Source organism: Saccostrea echinata, unplaced genomic scaffold (genome assembly GCF_033153115.1).
Source record: "Saccostrea echinata isolate AGI-Se365-2 ecotype Australia unplaced genomic scaffold, CSIRO_AGI_Sech_v1 ptg000009l, whole genome shotgun sequence".
Classification (NCBI taxonomy): domain Eukaryota; kingdom Metazoa; phylum Mollusca; class Bivalvia; order Ostreida; family Ostreidae; genus Saccostrea; species Saccostrea echinata.
This window is the reverse complement of record NW_026889758.1, coordinates 25,056,376-25,069,161: the sequence shown is the minus strand read 5'-3', so window position 1 is coordinate 25,069,161 and position 12,786 is coordinate 25,056,376. Positions and strand designations below refer to the sequence as shown.

Below are 12,786 nucleotides of genomic sequence, written 5' to 3'. Positions count from 1 at the left end.
GAGTTTATGTCTCCCAATTGATTCGATGCGCAAGAGCATGCTCTATGACGAACAACTTCTAAAATGAGGCAAGATATTGACAAATGAGTTGATGGATATCAACAGCCAATTTTATGTCAACTTTTCGCAAATTCTGTGGTCGATATGATGACTTTGTTAGCAAATACAATATATCGTTAATTCTAATGTTGACTGACGTGTTTCTCAAACAAATTGTTAGATCGTTATTTTTACACAGATTTGTTTAGAGATGTTTCCGTTTGCCCGATCTTGACAAGGAGCACACAACGGGTGTGAACGGTTGGCAGGGAATGCTTACTCCTCCGTGGCACCCGATCCCACCTCTGATGTTTTTAGAGATCTGTGCTTGCTCTGCTCTAAATTTGTATTATTCCAATTGACTTTTGATCTTGATTACGAATCGTTCTCTTTATATTTCGAAAAGTAAGAAAAAATATTACAAGAAATGCATGACTTGTGTCCCTTACAATTTTACTCGGATAAATGAACTTCAGACAGAATTAGAAGAAATAAGGAAATATAAATTAATTGGACTACTCATAAGAAGTCATTCTCAATGGATAGAGGAAGGCAAAAAAGAGGGTGTTGCAGTTCTTTTGTTATTTTCCCTAAAGTTGTTGCAGTTTAAAAGGAAAAATTCTTCTTAATTTTGCTTAATTTTTTTTTCAGATACAACGGTATATGCATCACAATGTAGAACAGTATTTAGAAACTGCCTATCGACATCCAATTAGCCATTAAATGAAGTGTAAATTAGTCACATAGCAAAATAAGTCAAGTTTTCTGTTCTTCAAACAGGGAATCCCCATTGTTCTGAAAAATTGCCTCCTTGAAACAGAATGAATTTGGTATATGCATAAAGAGACAGGATTTTTCTTCAAAACTACCATTTCCGATTTTTGTTTCAAAGAGGCATATTTTTGAAAATCACAAAAATCGAATAAAAATTATAATCCATTCGAAATGCAAAATGTGCACATAAAATAGCACAAGAGATTTCACTATCGGAGCTGGTCTAGTGGTAAAGAGTGTGGACTATGCAAATATTCTTTTACCTGAGAATGGGTTCGAATCCTGTAATGGTTGGTATATATATACATTTTTTTTTTCTGATATAATGGAAGTACAATGTAACATCTCTCTTGAGAGAGAAAGAGAGAGGGAGAGAATGTCAGAAAGTTAAAGGGTAATATTTTGGATGCATGCAGAATTAAATTGTTTTCCTTGATATTGTGATCTAAAACTAATAAGACATATATTTAATGTTATTATTTAGTGGCGATGTCTTAAAAAATAAAGAACTATCATTTTAAATAATTTAATTTTTTCATATGCGTTTCGTTTCATTATTGTTCTGTTAATTAGACTAGTGGCTAAGAATTGATTTGAAACAACTAAATTGAAACGACTCAATGGAATTTCTTGGATAGTGCATCAACAGCGTGATTATTGGGCACATTTTTATATATTGAAAAATATTAGCACAGGCAGTCGCTTTCGTTCAGTACATCTTTCAAAATGATGTGCGATTTGCACTTGCCATTAGTTGTGCTTTTTATCGTTCTAACTTTTCTCGTGCAATATGGCGACAGTGACCATAGATGTGAAAAAAAAAGTTTACTTACAGGTCGCCAGTCTATGTTAGGAAAAAACTATGCATGAAATAAACGTAAAATGTGAAATGTTTTGTTATAACAAGCTGGACATACCCGTCGCATAAATAAAGCCATCTAAGTAGCATTATTTGTTACATTTTCAACAGTGAAATACTGTGATTTATTTATTGAATAAAAGTGGTATTCTCTCACAGTGTGAAAGGATACCAAAATGATATTCTCTCACAGTGTGAAAGGATATCAAAGTAAGTAAAAAATAATTTCTGGCCTGTCATAAGATAGAGATAGTATAACTAACCATCTTGATAGAGCTAAAACTGCAAATTTCTTCCCAAATATGTTGCTAAAATCCATGCTTTGTAATGTTTTCAATCTCGCAACTGGTAAGCTATGACGTCTCAACCGCTCAACTATGACGTCAAGCGTATGACACTGTGTTAAGAAAAGACAGAGGCAAAAGGAAAATAAAAAAAATATAATAAACAGAAAATTAAATGTTTTGTAGATGAATATGGAATTTATTTCACTCATGAGACAGGATTTTTTTTGATATTTTCACTCGTGCTTCGCACTCGTGAAAATATAAAAAAATCCTGTCCCACTCGTGAAATAAATTCCATATTCGTCTACAAAACATTGAATATCCTCTATCTATATTTACAGATAACTCTTCACGCGTCGTGGGTATTTAAATGTCCTTCTCGACTTAGGGAATCATTGCGAGTTTCTGCAACACCCTCTTTAGTAAATATTTTTGCTGCACTTGAAAAAGGAATTTATGTCAACAAAAACAGTTGTAAACTTATAAATGATCAGAGAATAGAGGTCAATAAACCTAATATTTTAGATGAGGTAAAAACCTGTTACTTGTGTACAAGTCATTGTATGAAAAGAAAGATTCTCTTCTGGACTGGATGATGTATTAATATATGATAAGGATGTTTAAAAATTTAAGAGAACGTGAAAAATCAGCTGGAATTAGAAATTATTAATCCTGATTTATTTGAAGCAAAAAAGTCAATTAAAAAATGACAAATAACAAGGAACAGATGGATTAACTGCAGATTTAAAAAAAATCATTGGTCGGAGAGAGAGAGAGAGAGAGAGAGAGAGAGAGAGATACTCCTTAAAATGCAGTCTTGATTCTGGCAAGCTTTTCAGAGTCACAGACAAATTGGTCATAAATAGTTCGATTCTACTCAAAGGGCAAAACCATCGAGAATACCTTAAAACCCGGTGGCCAATTTCACTTCTAATACAGCATATAAACCATTATCAAGTGTCTTAGGAAATCGCATGAAGCCCATTCTATGAAGCAAAATTCATTTTAAAATACAGAAACTTCCACATAAAAAGAGGATGCTTTTTGATGTAGCCTTCAATTTGAGTTTGTATACAGGTGACGTTTTATCAATTAATAATATTTTTCATTCATATGTTGATTCAATATATCCTACTGAACTCAAAATAAAGGACAGGAAAGAGTCTGACACATCTGTTAAAGGCAGAGATTTTAAGCACCGCCTTCAAAAATACCTGGTCTGTGTACCCCAGTCAATCAAGTGCATAAAGGTACATCATTGGGTGCTAGAACTTGATTGACATTTACTTACTAGTCCCTGTGTATACCCTGTACACCTTGTTTGGCACTTGTGGTGACCTTCCAATTAACTTTTGATCCTTTGATATTTACCATACATGGTATAAACAATAGAGAAGCTGTATTCATGGTATTATACTATGGAATTTTAGCTTGACAATTTTAATCGACAAGGATACTTACTCATCAGTAGCTGCTGATCCTACCTCTGATGTTTTCAGAGGTTTGTAGTGCATTGCTCTCAATTTGCATTGTTCAATTGGACTTCTGAGCGTGTTCCTTACATTTCATGATTGTGATCATATTTATGCGGGACCAAATTTTATTTTGTAATGTCTATTAAAATTTGCAGTCTGTCTTTTTGTAAGAAAAAATAATGGTTTAAATTTAATAATCTACTAAATAAAAATATCATTTGAATTTACCCGCATTGTTGCCAGGAACAGACGAGGGCAAGCAGGACATATACTTTTAGCAGTAGAATTTTTTTTTCATCCCTTTGATGTAAATGTAGTACGCGAACTGCTTCCTACCTAAATGGCTTAAAAAGCACCCTCTCTTTGCTTGGAACTTTTTAAGAAATTAAAATCGTTCAACTATTGTAATTTTTTCTTAGTAACATCTTTACTCCGAGACACATAAAATATCTTTAAAATTTAAAATTATTTTTACTCGTGTATTGTTGAGTATTGTTTTTATTGTATATTTAGATACGATTCCTTATCTTGGCTGTCTTGGTAACAGTTGTATATGGGCAGTGTAACGACTTCGCCACTCAATATCAATGTCTCATGAGAAGCAACAGTGTGTTGGGGGCATGTAAAAGTAGATGTTACGGCTACGGATGTACTAAAACACAGTGTGAGCTGAGATGCCAAGAGGACGCCTACAGACGTCTTACATTCTGTATTACATTGGAATAAAAAAAAATATTTTAATTTGACAAGTCTTTCTTCATTTCATATTTTCCCCGTATTTAACATGAAATTTTATTTTGTATCTATATTCTCACTAAATAAAAAAGAATCTTGTGTTGAAGTATATTAAAACGTAAAAATGGAAATATTTTATTAGTACATATAGCTTTATTTACACTTCAGGACAGATGATACAAACAAGTTTTTCTCTAAAAGTAATGAAAATAGCAACTAAATCTATGTTTATATAGTAAAATGAATAAGCTTAGCCGCATATAGTTTCATTTTTCATTCAAAGTTCCTCAATAATGTCATATAAAGTGATAAAAAGAAGTGTATAGGTTTATAAAGGTGATGACAAAAATGAAAGAAAATAAACATCATGGAAAGTCTATGATTTCTCAATATTTTAAATACTACTATACATGTATTTTGATATATGCACCATTTGCCTTCAAAATATATACCAATCCATGCATACAATTTTTGTTTTGTAGCATGTGTCCTTAAAACTAGCCACTATAAAGTACTTGTAAAGTTTATACAAAGAAGTATAGATATTGAAACTAAAGAATTGGTTACCAGTGTCCTCTACTTCTATAATTTATGTCCGCTAGGTGGATTTTTTATGAACGAGGAGAAAGCTGAAGTAAAACTTTACCTTTAAGGCATTGATCTAGGGTCTTATGTAAGATTGAATTTCAAGGTTGTATAAATTATGAAAACTCGCTGGTCCGTATGTACAAATCCTTTTGTCGTGTATAATACCCTCTGATCTGTGTGACATCCGAAAAGCATATTGACATTTAAAAAACAAATACACAACTTAATCTCAGGTGATTGGCAATTGCATATTATGACGCAGATTTCTTTTTGAATTTCTCCAATATCATATTGATTATTCTACCCTGCATGCGAATTGTTGTGTCTGCTTGAAAAGAGTTATTCTACTAAACGCTATTAGGTTCTGATTTATTGGGCGTTGTTAACTGTTACTATTGATCACATTAAGTGCGAGCTTTTGGACATCTTGGGCTGGATTTAAAGTTAATATTTGAAAGGAAGAGGCCTCACTTTTCCATCACGCAAATCTTTTTTTGTGTTCTCATAGTCTACTCGTTTATTATGCTCATTTAACGGAGAAAATGCCGAATAAGAATGACCCTTTTTCTGATATTGAATTGGAAGGAGTTTATTTAAATGCGAGTGAAAGCTTTAAAGTAATCGAATTTGTTTAATTCAACACTTGCGATAAACACTCAACAATGTTGATACTACATTGATGAATGCTTTCAACACAAATATTATGTTATTGATAATTTTTAGTTTTGAGATTGTGAATCTGGAAAAATGACGTCTCTGAGCAAATAAAATTACCAAATGAAAAGAAAGCCCGTCAAACGTGAACATAGAACTGAACAAATACCCACCGATAAAAAATAATTACTTGCATGGAAATAAATGTTTCTGGGCCCCTTTTGCACTTGAAGTTTTCCTCGTTGCGGCGTGAAATAGACCCATTGGATCAATAGCCCAGATTCTGTGAGTGGAGTTGTCGAGCAACAGAAGACCATGGTGGAAGCATGCGGACACGTCCGACCCGCCGAGGACAGCTACTAATCCTCCACCCAGCGATGAAAGTCAAGAAACAAAACAAAGTTGTGGAGAGACAGTTGGAGAATACACTCCATTTTATTGAACAGAAATATCATTTTCAAACGGAAAAGCTAGATAAATCTATCAAAAGTGTACAAAGACAGTTAGAAAATATTGAGAGTGACCGAAGAAAGGGCGGGATTCCAGGAAGGTCGCTTGATGATATGTATGGACGGTTTGCAATCACGCCAGAATCGGCGCAAAAGCGCCGTAGACGCCGTGCTGTGGCATGTGATATTGGGACTCCAAAACGAAAGCATCACTGTTCACATTTCCCTTGCGAAATGCCACAAACCTACCATTCTATAGGATTCAGATTTCAACCAGAAGATACCGAATGGAAGCCATGGAAAAAAATAAGAAATGACTTAAGTGACGAAACACAAATTGTCCTTGAAAATTCAACCCTTATGAATACTGGCATATCTCGTCTTCGAGCTGAGAGACGAGCAGATATGTTAAAATTAGAGATGGAAAAGAGAAGAAGAAAAATGGAAGAAGGGAGACCTCCGGCATGGGAGACAAACTATGGAAAACCAACACCCATCCGGAGGTTAAAGTACCCAGTCCGCCTTGAACCCTTGGACTAACCTTCACCAGAGGCTGATATCCGTCATTTCCTCGAGAAGGAATTTGGTTTCTAATTGAAATAGGATTAAATCAAACTATGACTCGAGACTGTTTACTATCATATTGTGCCAAAATAAAGATTTACACAGAATGACCGTTCGTTAACAGGTATTGATTTAGTAATTTTAAGTACTTGGTTGTATAAAGAGGAAAGGTATTGATCCGTTAATTGTGTTGGCCGATCCTGTAATTAAGAATCTTAAAATTGGCCAAGTTTAAATTGATTTTATTCAATTAACAAAAAGATTGCATAATGCCTAATGAAATTAACGTTGAGACTGAGTATAAGCAAAGACTTTATATTTAGCATAATATGACGAACATTTTTCTTACAAGTTATTGAGATTGACAATCGTTATAAATGTTTTATTATTATCAGTAAGACTTGATACGCAAAATCATTCTAAGACACTTTGCTTTGTTATTGTAAACCATATTGCTTACAGTGTAGTGTATACACTGTACATTTGTGCATTCTTTTTAAAATATTGAAATTAAAACATTGAAACTACATTTTGTTTGAAGCAAACACTTAGGTGCTCATGTGTGCATTTATAATGATTATCATATAAGAAATAAACATTATAAATCCATAATCACAAAGTTTCCATTAGAAATATATCAATGTTAGAGCTGCCATTGATGGATGTATGTACAATATCAATGTGTCATCAAATAAAAAATCTTCAATATTGATAATTTTTAGGGTATTGATAAACGACAAAGATTATACCATTTTATTAAAATGCATTTGGATCTCTTCGGGCTTTATGGGAGCTTTAGGTGTTGCTGATTTTCTCATTAACGAGGCCCTAGTCAAAGCACTTAGAATTCTTCACTTTATTTTAAATAAAAGTTTTATATGATGAGATGTCATTCCTTGTGGTTTTAGTGGTGTATAACTCCCCATGAAGAAATTCGTTTTCATTTTAATAAACATTTTTTGAGGATCAAACGTTGACACCTGATTTTAGTGTTTATATTCATTTTATCACTGGAAGAAAATGTAGAAGGTCACTGAGTTTTTTAATTACAAAATTGCTACATATTTCCTCAGGCATAAAAATTGACACTTACACATAAAAGGTAGATTTTCTCATTTATTTGAAAGAAAACTTTTTTTTATTAGAAACTCAAATTGACAATGATATGATCTCTCTCTCTCTCTTTCTGAGTGTTTATCTCCGTTTCTTACATCAGGTTGATATAGGTGGTGATTTGTCGTATTGGAATAACAAAAAGTCTAATTTATAGAGTTCCTGTAATTTACTGATTGTGGATTCTTTCACATGAGCGAAAGCCTTAACTAGTGCTTGCCTTCTCTGACGTCTCTTTTCATTTAAGCTCAATTTGTATTTTGTCACATAACTCAAAATTATTTTGATGATATTATCTACGTTCATCTTCCTATCTAGATATCTTGAGAACTCACGTTTAGGAAAAGGTACTTTAAATTTCAATTTTCCTTGAATTTGCAGTGTATTCCAAATTTTTGATAGATATTCTCTGAAATCTGGACACATTTTTCGGTTCTTTTTCCATAATTTTATATATGTGTGAATAAGACTAATCACTGACTTGTTCTCGATTTTATTATGGATTAATTTGATCAAATTGTTCCGTGTTTTGTATGAAATGTTTGTATAATCCAAAACATACTCGATATCTGCAGATAAAGTTTCAATTTTGCCCACAACATCATATCTGACGTCACACGCATGGCACAGTAAATAAACTGGTGCCCAGTGTCTATTTATCTGATAGCCACCGTAAGCTTTGCTTAATCAAGAAATTCTTGAAATGTTACATTATACCCGCATGACAAACGTCTCTTCCCATTATTGTCTGAGATTTCACGAGCTGCTTTAACAAGACCGAACAGGTAGAATTTGTCCACATACGCTGAATACAGCCTGGAGTAAGGATTCCTTGAGACAATCAAGGTCACCGAATTCGGCTGTTTTTCCTTAATTAGTGCAGATGTACTTAGTTTTTTATTTCCAATGGCATGGACATGACTCCGACTAATTTCAAATATTTCATCAACTGACTGAGCTCTGTCTTTTTCTAGGACAAGGAAAATTTCTGTCATGAAAGAACTTCCAGCCTTCGGTACTTTGCAGTAGGATAAATTAGCTTCTTTATTTCCATAAAAGTTTTCAGATACTTGACGAAAGTCAAAGTTATACCGATTTATGTCAGCCGATTTGCATGTTGATCTCAAATGTTGAACTCTTTTTTTCAGTTGTTGTTCCCTTAACTCTTTTGGAGACATCTGGCCATATTTTGATTTATCCACAGAATATTTTTCGTTAAGAATATTGAAGGAATTCCATACTTTTCCCGCTAAAAAAGAAAACAAAATGTATATACATTAACTTAAACTGATGATTCTACAACTTTGTCGCATATTGTTTTTACGCTGACAAAGTAAAGATCTGTAATCCTTAATGTAGGTCTAACTTTGCAATATCACCTTGAGCTGCTGACTTTTTAGATGTTGCGCGTGATGTTGGTGTGATTTTACACATTTAGTTTCAGATCTATAAACCAATCAGTAATTTCAAAACAATGCTCACTATATGGGAGGTTTTGGTATAATCAATAGGTTTTTGAGTAGAACTACGTGATTCTAATCAGAAGTTAAATTTTTAAATCAATTTAATATTATTTTAAAGAAGAGGTCAAGGACATATAATTACCGTTTTCTGAGAGACTGTAGGCAATATGGATACCTTTTTTCTTGTTGGATATGGAAAAATCCACATATTTATATGAGAATGGTTTTCTTCATTTTTCATTGAAATTGACAGTATCATTTTTCCCTTGTGTTTACCTAAAACTATGTTTCTGTACATCTTCTTTTTAAAGCATCGTTAAAGGAATTTGTTTCTCACCTTAGAAAATATCTGTGGGGTATGGCAAGCCCTTTTACTATTTATTTCCAAAATAGACAGAAAAAGATATATCTTTTTCACCTAGAGAGGTTTCTCTTTCACTAAGAGAGATTTTTTTTTTTGAGGAATATTTCTTTAATTTATATTTTCATTGGAAAATCTAAAGAGATATCTATATAAATTACAGAGAGGGAACAAAATATATTTCTCAAATTTCAAGAGATATCTCTCTAGCTTAAAGGGATATCTCTCTAAGCTTAATAAGAGATATTACTCTAGCGTTATGAGGTATCTCTATAAGCTTAAGAGATATCTCTATGTAATAGAGATATCTTTCTTAGCTAAAGAAAAAGCTCTCTAAGTTAAAGAAATCTCTATTTTTTAATAAATAGTAAAAGGGCTTGCCATAGTAGGCACCTTTCATTTATCTTGCCCTTCTAATGAAGAAAAGGGAAAGCAGGGTGGGTGACTTTTAAAAATCTTCTCAAGAATCAGAGCGGCAGAAAAGATGAAGATTACATGAAATCTTCTGTAATAAAGGAACATTTTAATTTGCTCAAATCATGAATTATATGCGTAGAGTGGTGCAAATTTTGGTGATCAATTTTTACACAGGAATACATAGGTTAAAATCTTTAAAAATTTTCTACTCAAGAATAGCGAAGTCTTAATAAGTTATATTGACATGGAAGCATCTTCTAGTAGTGTTGATTCAAGATTGTTCAAATCATGGCCCCCTTAGGTCGGGTGGGGCCACAACAGACGATCAAGTTTTACATAGGATATATATAGGAAATAATCTCAAAAATAGCAAAGACCTGATCAGTCATATTTCATGGAAGCATCTTCAGATATCATTTATTCAGGTTCGTTCAAAGCATGAACCAGGGAGTAGTGTGGAGCCACAATGGACTATCAAAGTTTTACATGGAAATATAAAGGAAAAGAATCTTACAAATCTCTTTCAATATGATTAGTTTATTTTTCTGGAAGCATCCTCATATTCGGATAGTTTACTTTGAATTATGATTTGAACAAACTAAACAGGGTTTTTAGATGAGAAACACCAAGAATAAAGAAAAAAAAAACAAGACAAATATCATATATAACAGATTAGCTAATGTGTGACAATAGAATTGCCGACTTTGCTTTTAACATTCGAAAGTACATATACAAGACAAATTACCGCAATACAAAGTTTTTATGTCCTTATCAGTGACAAGAAAGCTTTTCGGCATACCTGAAAAGTTTTCAAGGTTCTCACCAAATATAGTTGATCTACAAGCAAGGAGAATAAGACAACTTCCACAGAAGATAAAAACACCACAACAGACTTTATAAGATTTGATCCTCATTTGTTACAATTGCAGGAATAAGTATGGCAGTATTTACATACAGCCTTATCATATCTGATTTACTTATCTAAGGTTAGGACAATAGTTATACAGAAGGAGATAAAACAGAGATCCAATTCTTTAATCAATATCACGGCATATACAATTGAATTTCTCTCACCCCAGTTTTACTATGGAACAACACTCGATACTTAACTCTAAAAGTCAGCTGTCAAACCCGATCAGACCCCAAGACAACGAAATAAGACTGAGTTCAAAATCTGGATTTTTAATATTTTGATTTTAATCTAACAAGCCTGTTAAAAATGAGACAGTTTGTTTAATATTAAGATACACTATTTTGACTGAAATCTTTTCTAGTATTATGGTCATAAAAACAAGTATATTCAAAGTCTAGTTTAGGCAGTCCCAGATCCACAGCTATGCAGTAAAATTTTTTCTGCCACATTTTAATTCAATCATTTTCATACAACATAGTTGAAAGACATAAAAGAACAAGAACACAGTATTTCGTTTGCTGGTCAATATCTAGTAACTGTAGTTGAAAAGTTTGGATGCAGCAGTTGGAGAATATCTTTAGGAAAGACACGGTCTGGACCTTGAATTACAAAACTGAATGTTTTTGTTTTTTGTTTTTTTCTTTATTAAAAAAACATTGTTACTAATGTTTACAGCATCTGCACCTTCGTTGGCAAATTCAGCTGCAACAAAATTATGAATGGAGATTATCAACTTCAAACCTGGCAATATTTTGTTGCTTTCCGTAATAAACAAAAACGTTTTCGACCAATATGAACTGTTACTTACGATGTTCCCATTCGGGAGGCCCGGGTTCCATTATCGTTCGTCGCGCCGCGTTAAACCTAAGACGTAAACATAGGTAGTTACTGTTCCTTCACCAAGTGTCCGGCACTAGAAGTGAAAGTCACGGATCTTTCGGATGAAACCATAAAAACAAGGTGCCGTGTCACGGTAGGCGTTGGCACGATAAAGATCCCTCACTGCTACTGAGGGTAGAAGATATACCAGTACTTTACAGCCATAAGAATCTGTCCGGCCACAGAACTTTTTAAATAGCGTACTCCAGGAACTTTTATACTGCAAGTTGAATATCGTCACACAGAATCTTGGTGATCGTTTCAAGGTCGTTTTCTTGTGTGTATATACTTTTAATGACTATTTTAAGGACTTTGTCATAACCCAAACTTACGCATGCTCTATTTTTGTACATTTCTTTATCTTCCTTTTTTACTCCGCTTTGGTTTTTGTGCATATTTGTTAACTAAGGGCAACATCAAGAATATTCATGTAACTAGCTTTTTACACGCTTACTGTGACATAATGTCTTGTGTTCTGCAACAATCATAGTCACCTGTGTGTATTCACCTTATATAACTATCTGTGTGGTGCAATAACTATACTCATCTGTGTGTATTCACCCTATATATCCATCTGTGTGCTAAAACACCCATAGTCATCTTTGTGTATTCACCCTATATACACCTGTGTGCTGCAAGAACTAGAGTTATCTCTGTGTATCCAAGTCAATTACACCCATCTGTGCTAACTGTTGTGCTTTGTGTACTAGTATTCGAGGGTCGTTTAATAATAATGCAATAGGTCATCTAAAGATAAAAAATTACGTAATACATATTCTAAATATTTTCAATCCCTCAAAGCATTCCCTGTTACCTTTACACATGCCGTAAGTCTTTGTACCCATGACCAGAAAACCTCAGCATACTCATCTTTAGGGATGTCCCAAAGACACTGATGAATATCACTTCCCATGACATATCTAATATTGTACAATCTTCCTTTAATTGTTTTCATGCGTTTTTGGAATAAAAAGATCTCTAAATGACTGTGTTTTAGCGAATATGGGGAATGGCAAAGCTCTGTAAACTTTCTCTTCAGAATATTTCATTTATTTCTCTGTGCTTATTTGCAGTAGCATTGCCGTGTGCAAGAAAATTACCCTGGGGCGGTATTTGGACTTCCTTTGCAGGACATTTGTTAACCTTTCCTCAGTGCAATTTGAACATAAAAGTTACCATTGATGGTCCTTCCTTTGGGTTTAACTGGACCTCTTAA

General features: G+C 33.4%; 2 protein-coding genes across 2 annotated transcripts; one reads left to right on the top strand and one right to left on the bottom strand.

Moving 5' to 3' along the window:
* Positions 1 to 5,360: 5,360 nt before the first annotated feature.
* Positions 5,361 to 6,984, top strand: LOC133183500 (uncharacterized). The gene has a single exon (XM_061318450.1). It carries the CDS (start codon positions 5,738 to 5,740, stop codon positions 6,398 to 6,400), a length of 663 nt encoding a protein of 220 aa, XP_061174434.1. The 5' UTR covers positions 5,361 to 5,737; the 3' UTR covers positions 6,401 to 6,984.
* A 1,136-nt stretch (positions 6,985 to 8,120) lies between these two features.
* Positions 8,121 to 10,673, bottom strand: LOC133183501 (uncharacterized). Its single transcript, XM_061318451.1, has 2 exons — positions 10,602 to 10,673; positions 8,121 to 8,786 (listed from the first exon to the last, which is right to left on the bottom strand). The coding sequence occupies exon 2, from the start codon at positions 8,713 to 8,715 to the stop codon at positions 8,221 to 8,223; it is 495 nt and encodes a 164-aa protein (XP_061174435.1). The 5' UTR covers positions 8,716 to 8,786; positions 10,602 to 10,673; the 3' UTR covers positions 8,121 to 8,220.
* Between the last annotated feature and the right edge of the window lie 2,113 nt (positions 10,674 to 12,786).

Bases quoted from the DNA above. Each gene is read 5' to 3' on its own strand.
- LOC133183500 (XM_061318450.1), top strand. From the start codon at position 5,738: ATGCGGACACGTCCGACCCGCCGAGGACAGCTACTAATCCTCCACCCA.
- LOC133183501 (XM_061318451.1), bottom strand. From the start codon at position 8,715: ATGTCTCCAAAAGAGTTAAGGGAACAACAACTGAAAAAAAGAGTTCAA.